The sequence below is a fragment of the Myotis davidii genome, unplaced genomic scaffold (assembly GCF_000327345.1).
Source record: "Myotis davidii unplaced genomic scaffold, ASM32734v1 scaffold225, whole genome shotgun sequence".
In the NCBI taxonomy this organism is placed as follows: Eukaryota; Metazoa; Chordata; class Mammalia; order Chiroptera; family Vespertilionidae; genus Myotis; species Myotis davidii.
In genome coordinates this window covers 2,786,160-2,813,515 of record NW_006296222.1, presented here as the reverse complement: position 1 = coordinate 2,813,515, position 27,356 = coordinate 2,786,160, and the positions used below count along the sequence as shown (strand labels likewise).

Here is a 27,356-nt window from a genome sequence, read left to right as displayed (position 1 = left end):
ATTTATTTATTTATTTATTTATTTATTTTAACAAGGATCCCAGAGGGAGAAAATGTTATAAAAATGTTATAAAATGTCTCTTCAAGGGTTGTGTCACTATTCACTCTTAGTGGACAAAAATGTTAAGATTTTTTTCTATAGTGGCAGTTCCTCAAAAACTAAACTTAGAATAATCATAATTACCCAGCAGTTCCACTCCTAGGTCGATACCCAAAAGAATTGAAAACAGGAACCCCAAAATATAATTGTATGCAAATGTTTATAATAGTATTACTGACAAGAGACAAAAGCAAAGAGGAAACCACCCAAATCTCCGTGTGAACAGATAAACAAAATGTGGTGTATACATACAATGGGATAGCATTCATCTGAAGCAAGGGGTGAAATTCTGATATTTGCTACAACATAGATGAAACTTGAAAATACTATGCTAAGTGAAATAAGCCAGACACAAAAGCTCAGCTGTTTTATAATTTAACTTTTATAAGGTTCCTAGAATAGGCAAAATCAGTGACAGAAAGTAAATTTGAGGTTATCAAGGACTGGGGGCAGATGGGCATGAGGTGTTATTGTTCGGAATGATGGAAAAAGTCTGGAAATGAATTGTGAAACATTGTAAATGTACTTAATACCACTGAATTGTACACTTAAAAATTGTTAAAATGGTAAATTATATATGTATCTCCTATCTAATAAAGAGGGAATATGCTAATTGACCCTCATGCCATCACAAAGAGGGTGATGCCCACAGCCAATAAGGAGAGGATATGCTAATTGACTGTCATGCCCTCAAAGATGGTGGCGCCCACAGCCACAAGATGGCGGCGCCCAGTCCCCTCAGCCCTGCCAGAATGGCAGGCGTGCAGCAAGGCTGGGCTCGCCTCTAGGCGGGCCTGGCCACTTTGCATGCCTGCCTCCAGAGTCCCCCAGTCCCCTCAGCTCCCCAGCTGCCCAGGGCTGGCCCGAGACTCAGGTAACCAGGGCCAGCCAAGGCTTGCACTGCCAGCAGTGGCAGCAGCAGAGGTGTAATGGGGGCGTCGCATTCCCCTGATTGCTGGGTCGCCTCCCACCCCTGAGGGCTCCCGGACTGTGAGGGGGGCAGGCTGGACTGAGGGACCCCCCCCTCCAATGCATGAATTTTCATGCACCGGGTCTCTAGTATATATATTCATAATAAAAAACTAGGAATACAGAGGAAAGTGAGAGGTTTATAAAAGAATTATGTGACTTGTAGGAACTTTTTGCACTTCCCCGTGCCGATTCCATCCTCTGGCTATCACAGTGTGAGAGCTGAAACAAGGATGAAAGATGCCTTCTTTTTTACCTCAGCTGGGAACAAGAACATCAGATGACTCTAAATGTTTGAGAGTCTGCGCATGACTGCAAATGGCCAGCAGGTACCACCGACAGTGACTTTGGGGTTACAAATGTTAGTAAATAGGCTAATTGACAAATTCGGAATCTGAGAATATGAGGATGGGTGTGCATATAAACCTGTATTTTTAAGCATGGCAGGTTTGGGAGGTTTTCTCCCAAAGATATGGGTACAGATTTGGGGTAAAGCGCTCAGTCTCATTCTGGCTTTACTTGGACTTCTTCAGCACATGTGGAAAACATATCAGAACATTTTTACACGCTTTCATGCACATAAGAACCACCAGGAGAGCTTGTTAAAATGCAGATCCTGGGCCTCACCAGAGGTCCAAGTGATCTAGGATTGAGCAAAGAATCTTCATTTTTAAAAACAGGCTCAGTGATTTCATTTTGAAAAGAAAATACATAGAAATTCTAAGTCTGGGTCTGCCTATTGGTGATGCACTGCAGCCGCAGACCATCAGTAACATCTGCGAGTCAGACAAATGTGGTTTTAGGCTGGACTCATTGCAACCATGGAGACCACACACCATGTGGAAACTATGGGACATCTCATTGAAAAAAAGTTAGAAGGGCCATAGCTGGTTTGGCTCAATGGGTAGAGTGTCCGCCTGCAGACTAAAGCATCCTGGTTTGATTCCCAGTCAGGGCACATGCCCCAGTTGCAGGTTCCATCCCCAGTAGGGGGCGTGCAGGAGGCAGCTGATCAATGATTCCCTCTCATCATTGATGTTCCTATCTCTTCCCCTCCAGTCCTCTCTGAAATAAATAAAAATACATTTTTAAAAAGAGTTAGAAGGAACTTCCTATGGGAATTGGGCTTGTGTTAGACATTTTTAGGGAGGGTTCTAAAAAACAGGTATTTGCCATGGATTGGGCGCTGTTGGGAAGTAAGAGCAATTCTATGATGAGGAATCTTAATTATTTTTATCTAGAAGACTGGAGGGTTGAAGTGGGGCTAAGGCTGCAATTGGTAAAGAACCGGAAGTTACTCTGCTAGGAAATCATTTGATTACTGTTATGATTTCACAGTGACCTTGTTTTCTGTTGAGCTCGGATGCAGTTGCAAAGTGGTCTTGTTTTTGTTTCACTTAACCACCAGCACAGAGTGACCTCATGAGATATTGGTGCTCTAAGAGTTGTTTATACTCATCAGGAGAACATTGTGGCCTATCTATAAGTACCATCAACGCTAAGGCCCTGTTGGCAGTACGAGGCCAGCTCCCAGCTATGAAGGTTTGCTTTTTTCTTTCTGACCCTTGAACATCGGATATCTGGTCTGTTTCCCCCTGCTGCCATGGTCCTGTCACACCCACACCCCCCCACCCCCCCACCACCCACACCCGATTCCCATTTTTGCCAATGTTTTACCAAATTCAAGTTCAGCACTGCCGACAGTGGGAGGAAAGGCCCTTGCTCACCATTTTATTCACAAGCAGCTTGTGTAATATATGCATAAAATGCCCCCTACTCGGTGGATACCAGCTCCTATATTTCCTACTAATACTTATATGCAATAGAGAAAATGCTTCCCAAATACCCACAATAAACATAAGGTGATACTTTAAATTCCTATCTCAAGGGGAGAAATTTTGTTTTTTATGTAGTTCTTGGCATATCATAAATGTTCAATAGATATGAAATGGGGTATGATGGTGATCTTCAGGAGGAAAAAAAGGGAAGCAGTGATATTAAAAGGAGTCAGAGGTGTTTAATCTCATTTTGGATCCTCAATAAGAAAATCAAAACATTTAGACTTTTTAGTCTAAACTTACAGTTTAGCAGGGGTGGGCAAACTTTTTGACTCGAGGGCCACAATGGGTTCTTAAACTGGACCGGAGGGCCGGAACAAAAGCATGGATGGAGTGTTTGTGTGAACTAATATAAATTCAAAGTAAACATCATTACATAAAAGGGTACGGTCTTTTTTTTTTAGTTTTATTCATTTCAAACGGGCCGGATCCGGCCCACGGGCCGTAGTTTGCCCACGGCTGGTTTAGAGGGAGAGAGAGATGGAAACATCAATGAGAGAGAATCATCATTGCCTGCCTCCTGCTCGCCCTCTGCTGGGGATTGAGCCTGCAACCCAGGCATGTGCCTGACCAGGAATTGAACCCTGACAGAACTCAATCACTTAGCCACATGGCTGGGCTGGATGATCACTTTTTTTTTTATAATGTTTGGAGTGTACACCTGAAACTTATATAATACTGTATGTCAACCGTAATTGAAAAATAAAAAATTATTTTTAAAAATCAATAAAATATCTGTCATCATATATCTGAGCAACATTCCCATTACCCCATCAAAAATGTTTACTACAATCTGTTGAATTATTTCTATAAATCAAGTCTCTGGTAGTTCATAAAAACAAACTGAGGGTTTAGTGCCTGAAGAAGAAAATCTACTCATTTTAAAAAAAAAAAAAAAAAAAAAAAACAAGCTCTGGCCAGTTTTATTAAAGAAAAATTTTGAATGATTTACTTTTCACGAGTCTATTCTGGCATGCTTCTAATGATATCAGAATCCCCTGGATCAATGACAATCAGTGTGCAGACTCTGTAGTATTTTGCACATGCTGGGCCCAGTTCCATCTCATTACCACTGTAGTGATGGACACTGGTCTTGGCCAACCTGGCATAGTACTCTGTTTCAGATTTCGTCAAGACTGGACAGTTGTTGGTGAGGATGAGCAGGTTCACTTTGTCTGATCGTCTTCAGAGTCTGCTTGTACCCTAGCACGTACTTTCCACTTTTCAAAACAAGTTGGAGCTGAGGGTTGATCAACTCCCGTGACTTTTTTATCTTTTTTGCTGCCACCATCTCCCTGCCTTGGGGGGGGACAGCCCCCAACCAAGAGCAGCCACCAAGATGGCTGGGGAGGGAGAAAGGAAGGAGTTCCCACAATAAGAAGATCTACTTTTACCAAAGAAGAAAAAGTAAAGAATTGGGATGAAACTAGCCCAGGGGAAAAAGAGAAATCACATTACCTTGGCAAAAGAAGTAGCTCTGGATAATCTATTTATAGCAGTTGTTCAAATTCTAGGTGATCCTAGTTCTTCTCTGAAACAATACTCTCTTTTAAAAGGAAAAAAAGATTTGCAAATGTAGAATAACTCATTATTTCTTTACTGCCCTTACCACTTAATTTCCTTATATGTTGTCTAGAAATAGAAAATATCTGGAAAGAAAAATATAAACATTAGAGAATCTTCTAATTTTTTTTTTGAGGCTGGATTTATTTCAATCTTGATAGTCACATTGAAGCACATGATTACACTATAAATGATCCAAGTAAAATATGTGTTTTAAGATTTTTATTGATCTATTGACATTATATACCAGTTAAATATATTTTTATTGGTTGCAGAGAGGAAGGGAGAGGGGAAGAGAAATAGAAACATCAACAATGAGAGAGAATCATTGATCGACTGCCTCTTGCACACCCTACACTGGAGATTGAGCTCGAAACCCAGTCATGTACCCTGACCAGGAATCAAACCGTGACTTCTTGGTTCATAGGTCAAAGCTCAACCACTGAACCATACCAGCCAGGCCAGTAAAACAGTTTTATAAAAGGAAACCCATATGAAGTAGACCAATAGTGGGCAAGTGTATTTTACTTTTGTATCTCCATAAGTGGAAGATTAGAAATATATTCCTTTCATTCCATTTACCTTTACTCCCGTTTTAGAGATAGATGTACAGGAAAAGTTAAGAATTTAGTCACCAAACTTACATTTTCAAATATATTTTTATTGATTTCAGAGAGGAAGAGAGAGAGATAGAAACATCAGTGATCACGGATTGACTGCCTCCTGCATGCCCCCCCCCCCCTCCACTGGGGACCAAGCACACAACTGGGGCTTGTGCCCTGACTGGGAATCCAACCATGACCCCCTGGTTCATAGGTCACACCAGCTGGGCCACGCTGGATGGGCACCAAAATTACATTTTAAGAGAAACAAGTTTAAAGGGAGTCTGGAAGTGAATATGCACAGAGCTACCTAGTCTGGGGTACAAAGAAGTAGGGTTTGTGGATACATTGAAAACATGGTTCTGTCTGGCTTCTGCCCCGTTTCCCAACAATACTTGGGCCTGGTCTCTCTCCCTCTGAGCCTTCAAGGTCCTAAACCTCTTTCATACAACCAATCAGAGTTCAGGGACTCTGTTAAAATATACATGAACAAGTTACTAGTATTTTCCTGACTTTAAAGCCACGTGGGTTGTTTATGTTATAATTAAAAATGGCAAGCTTTCCCTGCCGATAGAGCTCTCACAAACATGGTGAACGTTCCTAAACCCCGCCGAACTTTCTGTAAAAAGTGTGGCAAGTATCAACCCCACAAAGCAACACAGGACAAGAAGGACAAAGATCCTCTGTGTGCAGGGAAAGCAGCGTTATGACAGGCAGCAGAGTGGCTATGGCGGGCAGACTAAGCCGATTTTGCGAAACCACAGAGGACAGTGCTGAGGCTTAAATGTGTTGAGCCCAACTGCAGACCTAAGAGAATGCTGGCTATTAAGAGATGCAAGCATTTTGAACTGGGAGGAGATAAGAAGAGAAAGGGTCAAGTGATCCAGTTCTACGCTTCATGTTTTGTTTTATTATATGACAATAAAATCTTGATATGTTTACTTCAAAAAAATGGCAAAATCTCTGTTGGGTTTACTTGGTCAACAATAATCAAGAATCATACAAAAGGAAAAATATCTTTAATTGGGAGAAGGAGAAGAATGAAAAGCTGCTTCAATTTCATGAATGTGTTGTTGGAATTTATACATAGACAATTTATATATGTTAATGAAATTAAGCCAGATTTCCTTCTAGACATTCATCTGCAACATTTTTTGAGAGCAGACATGTTCTGAAATAGCACAATCACGAGAGTGGCATTTAGGTGTGTTCTCTTTCAGGGTTAACACACTGCAATTTCACTCAGTCTGTTCATGTGTTTAATTGCCTTCTGTTATTATTTTTTATGCAAGAAACCCAGCCAGAGTCCAGTGAATTGGAGCAATTATGTTTGGCTTGCATTCCTTCAAGGGAGAACAGAGCCTACAAATTGCAATGAAGCCTACCCTTCACTGTGCTTTCAATAATCTGCCTCAGCCTGGCCGGCGTGACTCAGTTGAACCAGAAGGTCATGGTTCGATTCCCGGTCAGGGCACATGCCAGGTTGCAGGCTCAGTCGTCAGAGGGGGCTGTGCAGGAGGCAGCCAATCAATGATTCTCTCTCATCATTGATGTTTCTATCTCCCCTCTTCCTTCCTCTCTGAAATCAATAAAGTGAGTTTTAAAAAATTAATAATAATAATCTGCCTCAGACCACATGTAGAGGCAGAATGGAGGACTTAGGACATTGTTCAGACAAACCAAACCCCCCCAAATAACTTGGAGGAGAAAAATACCTTTTCTAAAATACAATATAGTTACTAATTTACACTGATTGGTTTTAAGTGTGTGTTTTATTCACCAGTTATTCATAAATAATTGCTCAGCACTTAGGTATTTAATATTCATGCGATCATTTGTGGGTGACACTAGTTATGAAAATGAAAACAATGGTTAGCACTACATGAAAAGACTGACTCAAATTGATCTCAGTCTTAATATTTGTAGAATCATTGTAATGATAATTGAGTAACAGGGCCACTAATTCCACGAGACTACTAAGTAGTATGGAAATATCAATATACTGCAGCCAGACTTATAAAACAAACATTTTTGTGTTCCTGATTTTATTAAGTTCACATATTCAAGACTAGATATTTTCTTTTCTGTCTCTCTGCAGTTTTGAACTCTGATAGCTACGCAGTAATGCTGGCTTTCCTTCCGCCTCTTCACACCAGTTCCCACTGGGGTTGGCCCAACAGGCTTCCCAGATCGGCTCCCAGGGGCTGCAGGAAAGCAGTTCTAGGGCTCAGAAAATGCACAACGCATCTAATGCGTCTGAGTCCCTTCTCTCCAGTAATGCTGGCTTTATTTTTTTCTCACTATTTTTTTCTCAATAGTTAAGTATGTTGATTTCTAAAATATTACTTATATTAATACTTACATGTTTTACTGTCAGTTTTACCCCACAATTTAAGTCCTCGCTCTATCACCAATTCCTAAATTTACTTATTTGACTTAATTGTTAAATTTTGTCTCCTTAAGAAAACAGATCTATTTTGGATTTATATTATATTTAACTCCTCCCCACCTCCCTATCTTTTATTTAGATTTACTTTCCTGTTCTGTCAGTTTGACTGGGCTAAGAGCTACTCAGATAGCTACTAAAACATTATTTCTGGACGTGTCTGGAAGAGATCAGCATCTGTATCGGTAGACTGAGTTAAGCAGATCACCCTCACCAATAAGAGTGGGCAGCATCCAATCCATGGAGGATCCAAATAAGACAAAAAGGTGGAGGAAGGATGGATGTGGTCTCTGCTTGAGCTGGGACATTTATCTTCTGCCCTCAGACATCAGTGCTCTTGGTTCTTGGGCTTTTGGACTCAGACTGGGTCTTACACCATCATCCTCCCACGTTCTCAGGCCTGCAGTCTTGGACTGAATTAAACCACCAGCTTTCCTGGTTCTCTGGCTTGCAGATGGCAGATCATTATTGCGGTTCTTGGCCTCAATAGCCATGTAAGCCAGTTCCTTATTTATATATATAATCTATTGGTCTTGTTTCGCTGGAGAATCCTGATACAGATACCCATAAAACTGTAACAGTGCTGGTTACCTTTTGCTTACCTTTGGGAAAGGAGTTGGGGGTGAGAATTGGGTGAATAGGAACTCCAATATATTGCTCTATAAACGTCTGTATTGTTTGGACCATTTGCAATGAGAATTTATTTGTGTATTATTTGTGCAATTTTAAAAAGAAAGAGAGAGAGAAACAGCATGGAACTGCTGTGAAACCAGCAAAATTTTGACAGATGGTCTGTCAGAACTACCAGGAAAAAAATTTAAGCATTGGGAAAATAACAGAGAAGAAAATGTCAGGGAAATATCTTCAGTTAATTAACACTAAGAAAGAAAAGAAGGGGAGAGGTAGAAAAATAATCTAAATAATTAGAGTCTGAAACTAAAGCAGAAGATCTGAGGGATCTTGAAGAGCTGCTCACCATGACCACAGCCCATTGCATCTGTGATTTATGAAGATCTTTTTGTCAAGTGAAAACATCCTGAGTCTTTCTTACAGCTCCATTTCAGAAAAGCTGGAAGGCATCGTTTCATTTCAACACCCAAGAGGAAACGACCATGAGCCAAGAAAGATTTAAATATCCTCAGAGACAAGAGTTTTGCTTGCCAACTTTTAAGGAGCCAACATTACTTGTCATGATGAATCAAGATGCTAAGCAGAGAACAGATTCTCAAGTAAAAGGCAGGGACCAAGCAAAGTACATCTGCAAATCAGATGTTTTATTCAAGAGCCATTGTGTGTGTGTGTGTGTGTGTGTGTGTGTGTGTGTGTGTGTATGTGTGTCTTTAAAATATTTAAATTAGAAAATTATTTCAGTCCTAGCTGGATAGCTCAGTTGGTTGGAGCGTTGAACCAAGGTTGGGGGTTCATTCTCCAGTCAGAACACATACAAGAAGCAACCAATGAATGCATAACACACACACACACACACACACACACGATAGCACAGGCAGAGATCGCTAATGTATTTTATCTTTCCTTGAGCAATGCTTGTGTATTAGTACAGGAGAAAGAAAGCAGGTAGTTTTGGACGAAGTAGAGGAACTGGGATAGAAAATAATATGAAATAAGCTCGGAAAAGCATGTAAAGAAGGGAGAAAATGAACAGTCTTGATTTAGCTGGAGGGTTTTTAACTGTTATGATTAAGCATACCAAATGCCACTGTAGAACTCTGAAAGAGAAAAGCCATGATGAAAACAGTGCTTAAGGAAAATTATTTGAAGAATTTAGCATAAGAGAAAACAGAAATATATTGTATTAAAAACAATGAGAGCGGGGCTCTATAGCAAAAGATTATGAAAATCAGAAATATCAAGCACAGGAAGGTTCTTGAGGCCCTGGAAAGAAAAAATCATTCAGACTGTGAGGGAAGAATGAAGAATGAGTCAAAAGATATACACCAAGCTTTTATATCAATACACACACCAGAGTGACAGTGATGCTAGCGACCGGTGGAAAGGTTGAGAGGGTGGATAAAGGTGACCCAGCCAATTACTGATAAGCTTCAAGTCTCAATAATCAAGGGAAACTCTTATAAGGAACTGGTGGTATAAATCTGAAAAACCATTTATTTAGTCAAGTGATCATGACAATCAGGAGAATAGGGAGTTGCCCAGACATAAGGAACACCAGAGAGGTTCACTCAGTAGTAGCCAAAAAAGAGAGCTCGGCCAGGCAGGGCGGATCCAGCAGATAGTGAAGGTTTCAGCAAACAGCAACAGCCAAAGTAGGAGTGGTGGTTGCATAGGCCCCAGCCCGTCTGGCTCAGTGGATAGAGTGTCAGTGCCCAGACTGAAGGGTTGAGGGTTTGATTCTGGTCAAGGGCATGTAGCTCAGTTGCAGGCTCAATCCCCAGCCCCTCCCATCCCCCTTTCCTTTCACCCTCTCTAAAAATCAATGGAAAAATATCCCCAGGTAAGGATTCACACACACACACACACACACACACACACACACACACACACACAGAGTTGCCTAGTATTTTTTTGTGTTGCTAAGCCTTAATTTACTTAGCCATTTAATCATTTTATACTTGATAATTTGATTTTTTCCTTTGATCTTTGTTTATTGAAACAATGTCATAATGAACATACTTGTAAATATTTGTGTGTGTGTGTGTGTGTGTGTGTGTGTGTGTGTGTGTGGTGTGTTCTGGGGATAAATTTCTTTTGAAAAAACAAACAAAATACTTGATGCAGACAGCTCAATTTGCCTTTAAAAAGTTTGTGCTGATTTTCACCCCATCTGCAGAGCCTGACAGTGCCCATTTCTATACATCTGCATCAACAATGAATAATAATCATTTTATTAATGGTATTGCCAAATTGCTGACCAAACCAAGGGGTTTTGCTTTATTTTCTATTAATGAGGTTTCACACTTATAAATTTCTTATTGGTCATTTGTTTTTCATAGAATTTTCAAATACCTTTTTAAGGCAAACTATGACAATCACAGGAGCCTATTTTGAAGAACTACTGCTAAAATCTCAGAACTAATATTTTTTGCAAAATCTGTTTTCTATTTCCTTTCAAGCTTGTAGCTGGGTAACAGGGCCACTTGGCTTTAACTCCCAATAGCTCTTCACTATTTAATTGATGGGATGGAAAACTCTCATGGACATCTGAGACTATGTTAGTAACAGAGCCTTTGTTATCTTCTCCTGAATGCTGTTCTCTAGTCAGCCTTCATTGCAGTTCATTGAAAGGCTAAGTTGAATAGACTCTACATTGTATATTTTACTACTGTGTATGATTAGGAGCCATCACTTTCTTCATGAAATAAGACATTGGACATTGGAAGTATTGACTGTAATTAATTTTCAAACAAGACAGTGGGTATATTTCTTTTCCCAAGGCTAGTGGTGGTAAGGGTAGGGAATTGTAGGAATTTCAAACAGAAACCATCCTACTTAGAGACCACAAAAATTGCTATAGTGAAAACCTCTTTGATTACCCAAATTTCTCTTCTTCTGGGAGCTATTTCCTCCTCTTCTAACCCCTGAAGTCTACTTAAATTATCACCAGCAGATTGGTTCTGCTGTGGACAACTGTCCAAAACTGGGCCATTCCCAGTCCTTGGGAATTGGAAAACTCTCTCACAAGGTGGCTGGACCTGTAGGCTAATAAAAATTTGAGATGTTTTGGCAGCCAGGTTTTCTGCAATGTGAAAACAGAGAAAGCACATAAAGATGGTCAGCACATAAAGATGGGAAATGAGAAATTGTACAGACTATTTCCTTGGTTTATTAGGATGCTACAGGCTCTAGTTCCAGTCCATTGACATGTGTGACTGACTATATCTTTATAATACACTGGAGGCCCAGTGCATGGATTCATGGCCTGAGGGGATTGGGTGGAAATTGGCTCTCCAACATCCCCCAGGGGTCTTGGATAGAGAGAGGGCGGTTCTCAGGTGACACACCCCAGAATCAAGCTCCCTCCTTTCCGGTTCCAGGTGCGTTACTCGCAGCTGCCAAGTCACCGCAACTCTGCAGCTCCTGCATTGAGCATCTGCCCCCTGATGGTCAATGTATGTCATAGCTACCAGTTGGCTGGTAGACTGGTCAACCAATCAACCCATTGCTTAGGCTTTCATATATATTGATTCTCTCAAATCTCTCTCTCTCTCTCTCTCTCTCTCTCTCTCTCTCTCTCCCCCCCCTCCCCCCATTCCCGTCCCTCTTCCCCTTTATATCTTCATCTTAATCACTCTTCTTAGTTCAAGCTAGGGTTGGTTTCTAGTGCTTGCAGACAAGATAATTCTAAATAATACAACCCAAATTTCTTTTTCTACCACCCTACCTGAAAATACAGAACATGCTAATTATTTTTTTAATATATTTTATTGATTTTCCACAGAGAGGAAGGGAGAAAGATAGAGAGTCTGAAACATCGATGAGAGAGTAACATTGATCAGCTGCCTCTTGCACACTCCCTACTGGGGATGTGCCCACAACCAAAGTACATGCCCATGACCGGAATCGAACCTGGGACCCTTCAGTCCGCAGGCCGATGCTCTATCCACTAAACCAAACTTGCCAGGGCACATGCTAATTATTTTAAACTGGTGAAGAAAGGATATGTTTCCCCCTTCTGCCCTTATCCCATCTGCTTGCTTCTGTTTAGTAGAGCAAAATACTTGTAACTTATTAGCACAGTGTTCTTGTAAATGTAATCAGTTTAATTGTGAATGTGATCAATTCAATTAGTAGATGTAATCAATTTAATTGTAGGAAAGTATTATTGTGTGATTGCCTTGAATATTCCTCTTATTCAAAAGAATTCTAAATCTTCTAAAGGACATTCCAACTAATTATTTTTCTAGGCAAAGGAGGCATGTTCTGAGGCATACTCTTTTTTAAAAATAGATTTTTGTTGATTTCAGAGACGGAGCGAGAGACAGAAACATCAATGATGAAAGAGAATCATTGATCAGCTGCCTCTCATATACCCAACACTGGGGGCCAAGCCCACAACCCACGCATGTGTCCTGACCAAGAATCTAACTACGACCTCCTAGCTCATAGGTCAACACTCAACCACTGTGTCACTCTGGCCAGGCTCTGAGACATAAGCTTGAAAAAATTTTCTATTCAAAAATATTTTCCTGTTTGATGAAAACATTCTGGAATTCGATAGGGGTGATAGTTGCACAACCTTATAAATATATTTTTTAAAACCACTGAATTATTCACTTTATTTTTTTAATTAAAACTTTGTTGTCGAAAGTATTTTATATGTTCCCTTTATTCCCCCATTGACCCCTTCTAGCCCACCAACCCTCCCTCCCCAGACCTTCACCACCCTATTGTCTGTGTCCATGAGTTATGCATATATGCATACAAGTTCTTTGGTTGATCTCTTCCACCCACCCACCCTCCTCTGTCTTCCCTCTGAGATTCCGTAGTCTGTTCTATGCTTCTATGTCTCTGGATCTATTTTATTCATCAATTTATTTTATTTATTAGATTCCACATATGGGTGAGATCATGTGAATTATACACTTTAAATAGTGAACTTAATATGTGAATTAAATCTCAATTTTAAAAAGCAACAACAACAAAACTAGTCACAATGGGTAATACATGTTTCATTTAGAACATAATGCAATAAAATTAAATTTCTCGATATAATACAGAAAAAAACATCTCTCCCCAACTACTATGCCAAAATTCCTCTAATTCCATTATTAGAGAAATTGGTCCTTTAATTGTGGCATTGTCACTTCTGGACAACCTTATTAATAAGAAAATACATTTTACAGGGGTATATTAAGAAACCAGTACTGGCCATTCACTACATTAGTTAACTTAGGCAGTGAGTAGCAGGCACTTATCAGATAATATGGTGGGAAAGATAATATGGTGGGAAAGAATAAGTTATTTTCAGTGTGGACAGTTGATGGGGAAGGAATTGTGGTGAGAAGGTGGGCAATGGTCAAATAATAGACTATGTGATGCTAAATTCTGAGCAACTAGAAGTTAGCATTAGTATTTGGGGTCATGATAGAGTAATGGGGTATCAGATTGAGGTGTAGGTAGGAGGAAGAAGAGGAAAGAGGAGTGTAAAAAAGGACAGAAGTCCTCAGAAGGTTATACAAGCCACACTTCATGTCCCTTATAATTGGCCTGGAATGGATCTAGCCTGTTATTCACCTTCCCAGAATTCAGCACTTTCCATGGAAATTGATGTCAAAGAAAAATCTTAGAACAAAACTAAATTATTAATGGCCTCTGAAACAAAATGGACTTTTATCTCTCTAACAACACCCTGGTTCTCCTTTGCCTGTTAACTGCTGATCACACAGCTAACATTTCGCTTGGTTCTCCAAGTAGCACAATGACTTTTTGAATTCTTGCCATATTACAGAATGACAGGATGGAGTTTCCTAAATGAGGTGTGATGGGTAAGTCTTAGTTGCACATGCAGCCCAGCATTGGAAAATACAATAAAAATAATTTTAAAAAATAGTTTTTATTAATCTTTTAAAATAAACTAAAGTTCCCATCCAAGATTAAAGTGAATTTGGTGGTAGAGGATTAAGTAATGACTTGTGCATAGAGAGTTTAGGTAACATGTTACTTTCTCATCAAAATGTTTTGGGATGAATTTGTCCTAGCTTTTATCTTCGCTCATGTAAATAACTGCCTGTGCCGTGATAGGTAAATGGAATTAGCTACCGCTTGAGATAAGGTATATTCCATGAATGAAGTAGTTAGAGGCTGAGAATTGTTATAATAATAACAGCTAAAATTTACTAAGTACTTACTGTGCACCAGGGTTTGCTCCAAGCATTTCACACATACTAACTCATTCAAAGACTTACCACAACCCTGTGAGATAGGACAATTAGTATCTCCATTTACAAAATGAGAAAACTAAGGTTCCAAATTTAAAGTAAAATTCAAGGAAGCAAATAGGTTTGGTTAGTTATCTCTTATCCCTAGCAATTCTCCGTTCAATGTTAAAAATTGGTGGTTCTGGGTTTTGTCCCATCATATCAATTCTAAGGCATCTTACCGTAAATGCCTTGTCCAAATGCCCGAGGACCGTCATGATTCTGCATGAATTCTGTGGGTAGAGTCTCCCAGACTACAGTGAACTCTGATACTTTGCTCTTGTGGCCTGAATGCCATGGAAGGGCCTCTGACTTTATTCAGAGTGAGGTGGCAAATCATTTGAGCATTTGAGCAGAGAGGAGTGTCATGACTTTATTTTTGCTTTTCACAGATCACTCTAGTTAATATGTAGAAAATAGACTTAGGATGAGGACAAGGATTGAAACAGAGAAACCAATTAGAAAGGCATTGAAACAGTCCAAGTGAGAAGAAATAATGGTCTATATTAGGGAGGTGGTTGAGGATGTAATGGGAAATAGATGTTTTAAAATATGCCTGGCCAGTGTTGCTCAGTGGTTGAGCATCAACCTATGAACCAGGAGATCATGGTTTGATTTCTGATCAGGGCACGTGCCCGGTTGCCAGCTCCATCCCTAATAGGGGGTGTCCAGGAGGAAGCCACCAATGATTCTCTCTCATCATTGATGTTTCTATCTCTCCCTTTCTCTTTCTCTCTGAAGTCAATACAAAATATATTTTAAAGTATATATATATTTTCACAACTAGAACCATTAGGTTGTGCTGATGGCTTTATTGTGGGCTATCAGCCAAGTTTCTTGGCCTTAGGGACTGGTTGAAAGGTAGTTTTTTATTCAATAATATGGAGAAATCCATGAAGAGAAGGGAAAGAAATCAAGTTCTTTCTTTGGATATTTTAAGTTTGACATGCCCTTTAGACATTAAGTGGCAATATGAAGTAGACATTTAAATATATGAGTCAGTAATTTTCAGGAAAAGCAACTTGGTTTTTTTCTTCCTCCTCCCACCATGTTCTCAGGCAAAGATTTAACTTATATTGAGCTACAAATTAAGGTGGCCATTTTATATATCCTCCCACTAGAAATAGATTAACTTCAATAAAGGACAAAATGTTATGCCATTTTCTGGTGGCAAATTTCAGACATTCACATTACTCCAATGTAGAGTGAATAAAAAGGGCACCTAAGTGCTGCTTGGGTCATATCTCATAAGTAAGTACTTACAGTACTTTATAGTCAGTCCTCATGAAAATCTCAATGCTTAAGAAGTAGACACGCTGCCCTAGCCAGTTTGGCTCAGTGAATAGAGCATTGGATTGTGGACTGAAGGGTCCCAGGCTCTATTCAGGTCAAGGGCACATGCCTGGGTTGTGGCTCGATCCCCAGTAGGGGGCGTGCAGGAGGCAGTGGATCAATGATTCTCTCCCATCATTGAAGTTTCTATCTTTCTTTGCCTCTCCCTGCCTCTCTGAAATCAATAAAAATATATTTTAAAAAAGTAGACACCCTTATGGAAATGTCAATGAATACCTTGACATTAGCCAGTTTGCAAAGAAATTTCTTGGATTAAGTATGTTCTCAGATTAAATAGATAGTTGGTAAAACTCATGCTTAAAATACACTCACTTCCTTTTGCTCATTGAATGACATTAGTTATTTAATATGGATGAAGGAAAGAGGTAATTAATATTTTCAGGCTGAAACTTTATTAGTCAATATATAAAGACACAAAAATCACAACATCGTATCAGAATGTGTGAGAAAAATACAGTAAATAAAATGTGTTTTTTAAATCAGATTTTTTTACAAAGTAAAAATGCCACAAATTTTCTTTGTAAAATACACTGAAAGTTAAATTTTTGTAATTAGGTTTATAACTAGAAAAAAAGGGAACTTTCTCCAAAATGTTCCAACAGAAAAGTGCTAGAACCACTCTTTTTTTAAAAAACTGGTTTCTTTTAAAAAAATGTTTTTATTGATTTTTTTAGAAAAAGGGAGAGGGAGCCCTAGCTGGTTTGGCTCAGTGGATAGAGAGTTGGCCTGAGGACTGAAGGGTCCTGGATTTGATTCTGGTCAAGGGCACAGGCCCGGGTTGCAGGCTCGATCCCTAGTAGGAGATATACAGGAGGCAGCCAATCAATGATTCTCTCTCATCATTGATGTTTCTATCTTTCGCTCTCACTCTCTCTTCCTCTCTGAAATCAATAAAAAAAAATTTTTTTAAAGAGAGAGGGAGAGAGAATGAAACATTGATCGGTTGCCTCAATGGGGTACTGAACCTGCAGCCTGGGTATGTCCCCTGAGAATCGACTGGCGTCCCTTTGGTGCACCGGACGAAGCTCAACCGAGTCACACTGGCCAGGGCTAGAACAACTCTTATTTGATTTTTATATTATTGTTTGTTATTCCAAAATGTCCTTCAAAATAAAAACCCTTATCTTATTATGTCTTGCACTAAGTTTAGTGTCGTATTTAACATATCTAAGACAATACTTTACAAAATATCTTACACAATATTTACCTAGTTGACCTCTACAAGAACCTTTTGGAACAAGTGTTATTAATATCTCCATTTGCAAATGAGAAAATTTGAGACTCAAAAAAATCAAACAATATACTTAAGATTATATAATCAATTGATGGTTTTAAACTAGTCTAGTTCTTCAGATTCCATATCATGTTGCTTCTCTGCATTTTTCCTCCTCTCAACCCACAACACCCACTCAAATTTGACCTATTTTTCTCTGGCTTGAAACATTAACTTTTCTATATATAGGAGCTTTCTCAAGAACATACTGCCCTTGCCAATAGATTTGCCCTTTCCAAGGGTGAAAGGACAACCAAATGCCCCCTGGCAGAGAAAAGGGAAGAACTTGACTGTGTATGTCATTTGTCCCTCTTCCTCCCCTATTTTCTTCTTCTACCTACAAAGCTTATCCAGTTCTCTGTTTTGAGCATATTTTCATTTATCTCATTGAACATACTGATTATAACTGCTTTAAAGTCTTTTTAATTCCAACATCTGGGTCATCTCATAGTTGACCTCTGTTGATGGTCTTTCCCTTGAGAATAGCTCTTATTTTCCTGTTTTGTTTTATTGTTTTTTGTTTGTTTGTTTGTCCTGGACATTGTGGATGTTACATTGTAGAAACTCTGGCTTCTATTAGATTTCTCCGAAGAATGTTGGCAGTGTGGTTTTAGGGCACAGTCAACTTGATTAAACTCAATGCACACTTTATCTCACCTGTGGGGCGTGGTGGCTCAAATCTCAGTTCTTTTGTTTTATCCTTAGCTTCACTGCTTGCAGTCTGACACCAGGCATACATAGTTCAGGAGTCAGCTAGCATCGTGGACAAGCTTTACACACTAAATTTTTGGCTCCCTTCTCTATCTTTCCTCTCTGGGATTCCTCTGTCATGCTCTGGCTGCCCCTACTTGTAACCAAGCTAGTTCTTCAGACCAGAAAGATAGCTAGCTTGCTATTAGCTTCTCTGTCCCTGCTGTGACTGTGGTCAGCACTCAGGGAAAAGCTGCAAATAAATAGGAAAGTCACTTTGTCATAGTCCCTTTTTCCAAGTTTGAGCTCTTCTCCAGAAACTTACTGCTTTTGTCCAGTCTTCTTGGCCCTCAGGTAGTTATCTCCCCCCGGCCCTCCCCGTGCCCCCAAGTTTATAATTTTACCTGCAGAAGGTTGATCTGTTCGCCATACCTGAGATATAACTGGGTGTTCTTCTCCATGCATGTTGGATGCTGCCACCTGGAGGCTTGAATGAGACTGAAAATCCAAAATAGCTTCACTCCTATGCCTCACACCATTCCTCTCATCCCTCTTCCTCCTTCCATATCTCTCCTTCTAACCTTCCTGATCGTATTTATTCCACTCCTCACCTTCCATTAGTATCTTATTTTTACACATTTAAGTTTGACTGAGTTCAATTCGACCACCGCTTGTTGCATGCTCAATTCTGGGCTGTGTGTGTGATGGATTACATCTTAGAATGTCTGAGGTTTAGTTGGGGAGGATAACCCATAACCTGGAAACTTCTGAAGAAAAATAGAATATTTGCAATACCTATATTCTATATAATCTTTGTTTCTGATTGATTTCATCACTCTTATCTAGTTAATGGAGCTATGTACTTGAAATAGCCACCAAAATTGCTTAAGGATGTCTGCAATACCCATCAAATACCCACAAATCTTTTAGACACTCAGATGAAGCATGAAACAATGGCAGAGAATAAAATATCCTATTCTGATCGGCGTGGCTCAGTTGAGTGTCGACCTATGAACCAGGAGGTCACAGTTCAATTCCAATCAGTGCACATGCCTAGGTTGCAGGCTTCATCCCCAGTGTGGGGTGTGCAATAGGCAGCCGATCTATACTTCCCTCTCATCATTGATGTTTCTCTCTCTCTCTCTCTCCATCTCCCTTCCTCATTGAAATCAATAAAAAATGTACATTTTAAAATCAGAAGCTGAAACTCCCCAATGTCCTAGTTTAAAAAAATATATTCTAATAATCATCAGTCAGCTTCTCTTGTAGGAAACAACTTTTGTTCCCTTCTTAAACTTCTCCTTCTTGATAAACTTAAGACAACTTGATGCAGAGATCCAGAAGTAATGATTCCTCTATCCTCATTACACTGCTATGTTAGCAGGTAAAGGTCATTTACTCTCTCCACAGAGAAAACAAACAAACAAAAAAACTTCCCTGAGATCTACAGAGTCCATTTAAATATGATACCTGCTTGAGAATTGGAAGAATGAACTGGAACTCAAAATCTGCAATGACACAATTTTATATGCTTTGCACTTAGTTTAAAATCTTCAATCATCTAAGAATTCTATAAAGGTCATACGGAAGAAAATAGTTTTTAAAAAAGAATGAATGGGCAACATTGATTTCTAGAAAACATTGAAACCTTACTCAAGTTTCCTAATCTTGCAATTTTAATTGGGGGGGAGGGGTCAATTGGGGGAAAAGGAGGCATATGTAAAACTTTAGACAATAAAAAAAAGAGTCAAGGGGAAAAAATAATTTCAGGCCCTGACCGGTTTGGCTCAGTGGATAGAGCGTCAGCCTGCAGACTGAAGGATCCCAGGTTCGATTCCAGTCAAGGGCATATACCTTGGTTGCAGGCACATCCCCAGTGGGGGATGTGCAGGAGGCGGCTGATCGATGTTTCTCTCATCAATGTTTCTGGCTCTCTATCCCTCTTCCTTCCTCTCTGTAAAAAAAATCAATAAGATATATTTTAAAAAAATAATTTCAGAAAACTGAAAATATTCTCTCCCATATCAGAAACATCTTCATTTCCCTTTGTTGTTGTTGTTTTGTGTGTGTGCATATGAGAATCTTGACTCCGGTGTCATATATATACTTGAATTTACACCTTGGTGTGCTGTGCGACTTTGGTCAAGTTATCTGGTTACCTGAGCCTTGGTTTTCTTTTCTGTAAAATGAGCATACTGTCACTTACTTCAGAAGGTTATGTGATTTAATGAGATAAATTTACTGTCCATACAGTGGACACTTAATAAATATTAATCTCCTTTTCCTGCCCTTCTCCTTGAGAAAGGGAAAATAAAGACTTAATGTCTCTTCTCAAACTCACAGTTAAAGAATTTTGGTTGTTATCTGGCTTCACATTCCTGCCACCTGCACAGAAAAGGAATATTCCGGTAAATAGAGAGAGCTTAATGGGGTACTTAAGAGTCTGACCTTAGTAAGGACAACGATAATGATGATGACGATGATAGTTGAGGCACATATGTTAAGGTCTGACATTTTAAAATTCTGTCTTTAGATATTCAGATATGTCAACCTCCTAGCATAATGCCTGAGCTATTCAAATCATAGCCCACTTATTTAGTATCCAGGTCACTAAAAGGAAACAAATATCTATCTTTTTTTAAAAAATATATTTTATTGATTTATTACAGAGAGGAAGAGAGAGAGATAGAGAGTTAGGAACATCGATGAGAGGGAAACATCAATCAGCTGCCCCCTGCACATCTCCCACTGGGGATGTGCACGCAACCCAGGTACATGCCCTTGACCGGAATCGAACCCGGGACTTCTCAGTCCACAGGCCGACGCTCTATCCACTGAGCCAAACCGGTTTCGGCACAAATATCTATCTTTAATGCTTAGCCAGAAATACTAAAAAGTTGTCCTGTTTGATGAGAACCATGATACCTGAGTCCAAAGTCTCCATCTTACTAATAGAGGAACAGCACTACTCAGTGGGCTACATAAGAACTGCACCTCCAAATGCAAGTGTGGTTTTGGGGAACTTAAAACGAATTGTTTTGCCTTTAATGAAACAAGTCAGTTCCGTAAAGCTTCGGGATAGCCTGCAGTCCCAAAAGCATTGAGAAGGGCACTCTATCCCGCCCAAAACTCATTGCTTGCTCCTGGAGAACCAGCCTGGTGTAGGGGGCGTGGTGTGGACGTGAAATAGGAAGAGGTGATGAGATGGAGATTTCCTAGGGACGTTTCTGAGTTTGCTTGGAAAAAAGACTTTCATAAGCTGCTTGGGAAGGAGAGAGAGATATCAGGGCCTGCTCAAGCAACGAAAGATGTAAGCTGAATGGATATTGTTGTTTTATCCTAAGAAGGTGGGGGCGGGGGGGAAGCAGAGGAGAGGAAAAGGGCTGAGTCAGTAGGGCAACAGAAAGCCTACACTCCCCCCAAACCTCAGAAAATCCTACAGAATTCACAAACACTTGGTGTAAGTGGGCTTTTTGTAGAACTCAGTGAAGGGAGAAAGACAAAGAGATCCCAACTAACATCTGCGTTTCTGCCGAAAGCCTCATCTCCATTGCTGATCTTCTCTTCTTTTGGAGGGGTGGGTGACATCAACAAATGACAAATCTCTTTAAAAAAAAAACACCATAATTTTATTGATTACAGAGAAGAAAGAAGAGGCAGAGAGAGAAAGAGAAACATCAGTGATGACAGAGAATTATTGATTGGCTGTCTCCTGCATGCTCCCCACTAGGGATCAGGCCTGAAACCTGGACATATGCTCTTGATGGGAATAGGACCCAGGACCTTTCAGTCCACAGGCTGATGCTCTATCCACTGAGCAAAACTGGCTAGAGCACAAGTGACAAATCTCTTCATCAGTCTCTTTGACTAGCGGCTAGCCCCTAGTTTCTCAATCTTTTTGCCTCTTTGATAGACAACTATGTTACTGACTAAAAAGCAGGCCCTCAAAGTCTAGACATCTGACTATCCAACGGCACAGGAGCAACATTGTGAGATAGGTGTGGGAATTATCATTCCGTCTTTGGGAGAAATGGAGTATCATTATGAGATTTTCCAAAACAACACTCTGAATTTAGCATTGGTGCCATCTGAATTCCTGCCAAGGAGAAACATCTAATCAGGGTGATTGAGCAAAGTGCCCTTCGCCTGCTATGATAATGCTGCACATAATCAAAAAGCAGTTATTAAGTACTTCATTACATGCAGCGCTGTGCTGGATGCTGCAAGCCCACGGAGAGAACTCCGTGTACCTGGCCCCTCCTCTCTAGCCCACTACGGTGTGGAGAAGAGGGGCGGGGAGGGTACCCACCAGGAAGGATGCCAAAATTTCACAATTTTATGACTTCCTCATGTGTGCCAAGTCCCCTGTAGGGATTCGACATGTGCTTTAATACTTACCGTCACCTTAGAAGGTAAGTATCATTTTATAGGTAAGAATAATGAGGCTCAGCCCTAGCCCATTTGGCTTAGTGGATAGAGCGTCAGCCTGCAGCCTGGCCCTGATTAGTGTGCCTGCGGGAGGCAACCGATCAATGTGTCTCCACCAGCTCTCTGTCTCTCCCCGTCCCTTCCACTCTCTCCAAAAATCAATGGAAAAATATCTTCGGGTGAGGAGTAACAAAACAAATAAATAAAGGAATCTTTTTTTTTTTTTAAGAAAAAGAAAAATAGTGAGGCTCAGAGGGGTAAGTGAGAACTGGAATGTTCGAGCTGAGTTTTCTGACTCCAAGGCTTTCCCCTGCACCACCTTGCCTCTGGTAGGACAGGTGGACAGGGAAAAGGTGCTCCGAATAAAAGAACTACTTAAAACAATAAGATGGCAGCCATTTGGGGATGGAAGGCAGAGATAAAATAAGTCAGATAACTTGGGGTCAAAGAAAGAATGTCTTGTAGACATTCTGAAAAAGGCTTTTAAATCCATACCCTAAATTTTTATGTAAGACACTTTGCGTATTAGCTCCGGCTGCAAGTGCACCTTAAAGCAGAGGCCTGAGGAGTAGGTGCCCCTCTCCCCCACTCCTTTCCTCATTTAGAGATGCCGAGATGCCCTTGGCCTTTAAAGCTTATACTTCAGACAATGAATCTGCCCCAGACCCACGGGCATTCTGGGAGTAAAGCTGCAAGTTTACAGCAGGATCCACAGCAAACCTACCCAACGAGAAGTCTGCCCAAATGAAATCCCCGCTGCTGTTAGCGGGATGGCAGTGTGCTGAGGACCCAGCTGAGGGGCCTGTCCCCGTGTAGCCATTTGCTCAGTGCCGGGTATGGGTCCGCCTCTCACTGCCAGCAGGTAATGTTGGTGTGCTTGGTGCCTCCCCTGCCCTGCCGCAGGCACCTTACATTATTTATCTCCCTGGGCCCCCTACCAGCCCTGCTGGTGTTTCACCTACACCTTGATCTAATGAATACAAAGCACGTGTGACTGCTAGTCCAGTGCCCCTCCGATCCCACACCTCTCTCCTCAGCTTTTACAAGGGCTGCATTTCTGTCATCTCTCCTCTTCCTTCCATCTGTCTCCTACCATATCCTTCTTGCTCTGTTGATCTCACCTCCCACCTTCCATTTAGTATTTTATTTTTATATCTTTCCTCTCATTTCTCTTTGGGTTCAATTCAATGACCATTTGCTGCGTGTGCATTCTGGGCTGTGTGTGATGGATTACACCCTAGTGTCTGAAGTTTAGTCGGGGAATAGGAATAACCATGAAACTCTTATTGATGTCAGGAAATAATTAGTATTGGGAATCAGTTAGAAAAATGGTGTGAACTAGAATCTAAATAGGTGAGGAAGGCTTTTGTCTCCTTATAACCTTCTAAACTCTGGGATACTTGGATTAATTTATCACTTGCTAATTTATCACTTACTAAAGGATAAAGGTCAATTGGATGTGAATGATATGAGAAAAAAGAAACCTTTTTTAAATATTCAGGGTTGTTACAGCCTAGGCCAGGTGGCTTAATTGGGTTCTCATCCCAATATGCTGAAGTTGCAGTTTGATCCCCAGGAAGGTCACCTACAAAAATCAGCCAATGAATGCATGTGTAAGTGGAACAACACATCGATGTTTCTCTTTTTCTTCCTAAAAATTAATAAATAAAAAACTAAAAATTATCTTTAAAAAGTAATGAATAGTAAAAATTTCAGAGTGTGAAAAAAATTTAACAGGAAAGAAAACATACTTCTATACTAGAGGCCCAGTGCACAAAATTCGTGCATGGGGGTGAGGGTCCCTCAGCCCAGCCTTCACCCTCTCCAATCTGGGACCCCTCAGGGGATGTCTGACTGCCGGTTTAGGCCCGATCCTTGAGATCCTTTCACAATCCGGAACTGCTGGCTCCCAACCGCTTGCCTGCCTGCCTGCCAGATTGCCCCTAACTGCTTCTGCCTGCCAGCCTGGTTGCCCCCAACTGTCCTCCCCTGCCGGCCATCTTGTGCCCACGTGGCGGCCATCTTGTGTGATAGTGTGAGGGTCAATTAGCATATTCTCTCTTTATTAGATAGAATTCTTAGTCCTTCTCAGTAGAGATAACTATGAATGATTCTGGTATATTCTTGCAGAAATTTTTCATAATTGTACAAAAGCAAATATGTAATAGGTATTCTCACACAAATGGAAACATTTACATATATATTTTCAAAATGAATTGTTCTTACCTGGCTATCATTCTGCAGTACATATAAATCCATGCATATGGATCTATCCCTAGGCTTTTAATGTCAACTTCTATTGATATAATATTTTATTTAACTAGTGCCCCATTGACAAATATTTAGGTTATTACTGTTTTTAATAAAGAGAAAGTTTTGGAAATAATGTTGCAACAAATATCTTTCTCACATTTTTTAGTACAACTGCAGAAAAAAACTCCAGTCAAAGGATAAATAAGTACTTAAAACCTGTGTAAATGTTTATTTGGTAGGTTTGGCAAATTGCCCTCAAAATGTTGCAGTAATTCACACTGCTTCTAATAATGCATGAATGTTTCCCACACCCTCACGAATACTTTTGTCTTCAGCAATCTGATAGGTAAAATGGCATCTTTTGTTGTTTTATTTTGCATTGTTAAGATTGTAAGCGAGGTTAAACATATATTTCTTATTCTGTTTGCCTTTCTATTTCTGTGAACTACTTGCTTTTATCATTTGCCCTTTAAAAAACGTTTTTAAACATTGATTTGAAGTGCTCTTTGCATAATAAGGAAATTACCTCTTTATCATGCAAGGTAGAGTTAGGATCATGCTATGATTCACAATTACATGATAAGCAGTTTTGTGTGTATTCCAAACTTTTTAAAATTCTGTTTTTATTGTGATAAGATATTTATAACATATTTGCCATGTTGACCATTTTTTTTAATGCTCACCCAATGATATGTTTATTGATTTTAGAGAGAGAGGAAGCGGGAGAGGGAGAGAGAGAGAAGGAGAGAACATGGATAGGTTGCCTCCCGTACACCTGGGACTGGGAATTGAACCCACATCCTATTTGGTGTGTGGGACAATACTCCAACCAACTGTCACCACGCAGGAGCCATGTTAACTAATTTCAAGTGTACAATTCAGTGGCATTAATTACATGTATAATACTGTGCGATAATTACCACTATTTATTTCCTCTAATTTTCATTACCTCAAATAGAAATCTTTTTTTTTTTCAAACAGAAATCTTTACCCATTCAACCATAATCCTTCATTTCCATCTTTCCTCAGCCCTGGGTAACCTCTATCTACTTTCCATCTCTATGAACTTGCCCATTCTAGATATTTCATATAAGTGGAATTACATAATATTTCTCCTTTTGTATCTGCTTTATTTCATTTAGCATAATAATTTCAAGGTTTATCTGTGTTGTAGCAAGTATCAGAACTTCGTTCCTTTTTATGACTGGATAGTATATTACATTTTGAAAATCTACTTGTCTATTGATGGAAATGAATTGTTTCCACCTTTAGGCTCTTGTAAATAAGTCTGTAATGGTCATTGGCAATACAAGTGCCTGCTTTCAATTCCTTTGACTATATACCTAGGATTGGAATTACTGGGTCTTCTGGTAATTCTATGTTTAGCTTTTTGAAGAATTACCAAACTCTTTATTACCTCTAAGACTATTTTTGTGGATTCTTTAAGATATTCTTTATATGTAACATCATGCCTTTTTTTAAAAATTATTTTACTTCTTTCTTTCCAATTTGAATGCCTTTTATTTCCTTTTTGATTTAGCCTACCTGTTGTTGCTCAGTGGTTAAGCGTTGACCTTTGAACCAGGAGATCACCATTCCCAGTCAGGGCACATGCCCAGTTTCCAGCTCTCACTGGTCGGCTGCCTCCTGAATGCCCCCTCCTGGGGTAGGAATCCGTCCTCCTGCCCGGGCTCTATCACTGAGCCAAACCGCCAGGGCACACTTTTTCTTTAGTTGCTCTGGGTTCGGGGTCATGCATAAATAGTCTTTACTATAAAACTATAATTTCAGAACCTGGCTGGAGATCCTGGATAGAACCAGGTGAGAGAACCCAACCATGCTGATCAACTGAAAACAAACAAACAAACAAAAAAAACACCTATAATTTCTTTTTTCTAGAAGTTCTGTCGATTCATTTTTATGTTTAAACCTCTGAACTATGAGGAATTTATTTTGGCTTAAGGAATGTGGGAGTGATCCAGCTTTATTTTCTTCCAAATGGCTGTTTTTCCCAATATCATTCACTAAATAATCCATCACCCGGGGAATACTTATTTTTTAAAAAAATACAGCTCAAGTTGAAAAAGGGTAAAACTTTTTACTCCTAGAAATGTTATACAAGGAAAGACCCAGGCTCCAAAGAGTGTCTCCTGACACAGGGTGAAGTCTGCGCATTCAGAACCGAATCAGAGCCAGAAGAGGGAGCTACTGCTGAGCAAAGCCTGTGAGACGGGCCACTCATTGGGTTTCTTTATTTTGCCCATTGGTGCGATCTGTGAATATGTCATAGGGATTAGAATCTTTATTCTCTTCGTGCCCCCTCTACCGGTTTTAAGCTAAAAATAGGAACTCTAAAATCCTAATACTTGTTCTAATTATGCACGGAGCTATGCCTGCAAACAAAAACTAAAAATGAAAAGAGTAAACGTTTTAAAAAGAAGCAAGGGGCGGCCGAAAATATTTAAATTCTTGCACTTGTAATGCATCCTTTCACGCCCAGGTCTCTGGCCAATAGCGGACCTGAGCAGACTGGGGAATCCCGAGGAACCAAGGTCACGCGGCAGCCCCGGCCCATGGGTCCGGTCTTCGGGGCGGGACAAGGCCCTCCCCCTGCCTCGACCAATCGGAAGTGAGGAGGCGGGGCCATGGGAGACCCGAGGCGGGGCAGGCGCCAGAGCGGGTGTGTCTGGAGTGGGGGCGGGCAGATCCCTGAAGGTGGCAATTTCCCGGGCCCACGGCGCGGGGGAACAGGTGGAGAGGCCGGGCTGGCCCGGGCTTCGGCCTCAAGCGTCGGGAAATGGCTGCGGGGGGCAGGCTGGAAGATGTGAGTGCACACAAGTGGCGGGCGGCTCACCCCGGAATCCCCTTCTTCCTGTACTGGGCGCGCTGGGCGGAGACTGCGCGGGGAAGCCACCCTCACCCCTGGCGTCCGCGGCGGGAGGCGGTGCT

At 40.4% G+C, this 27,356-nt stretch overlaps 1 protein-coding gene and 1 pseudogene across 2 annotated transcripts in view; one reads left to right on the top strand and one right to left on the bottom strand.

Annotated features, from left to right (window-relative positions):
- Window positions 1-3,854: 3,854 nt before the first annotated feature.
- On the bottom strand, window positions 3,855-4,197 carry LOC107184289 (annotated as a pseudogene).
- Window positions 4,198-27,067: 22,870 nt separating this feature from the next.
- The window catches only part of TMEM192 (transmembrane protein 192), a 15,918-nt gene continuing 15,629 nt past the window's right edge, over window positions 27,068-27,356 (top strand). For both annotated transcript variants that reach the window (XM_006771063.2, XM_006771062.2), the window contains exon 1: window positions 27,068-27,231. In XM_006771063.2, coding sequence (XP_006771126.1) covers window positions 27,205-27,231 — 27 coding nt within the window. In that variant the 5' untranslated portion in view covers window positions 27,068-27,204. The remainder of the gene's footprint in view (window positions 27,232-27,356) is intronic.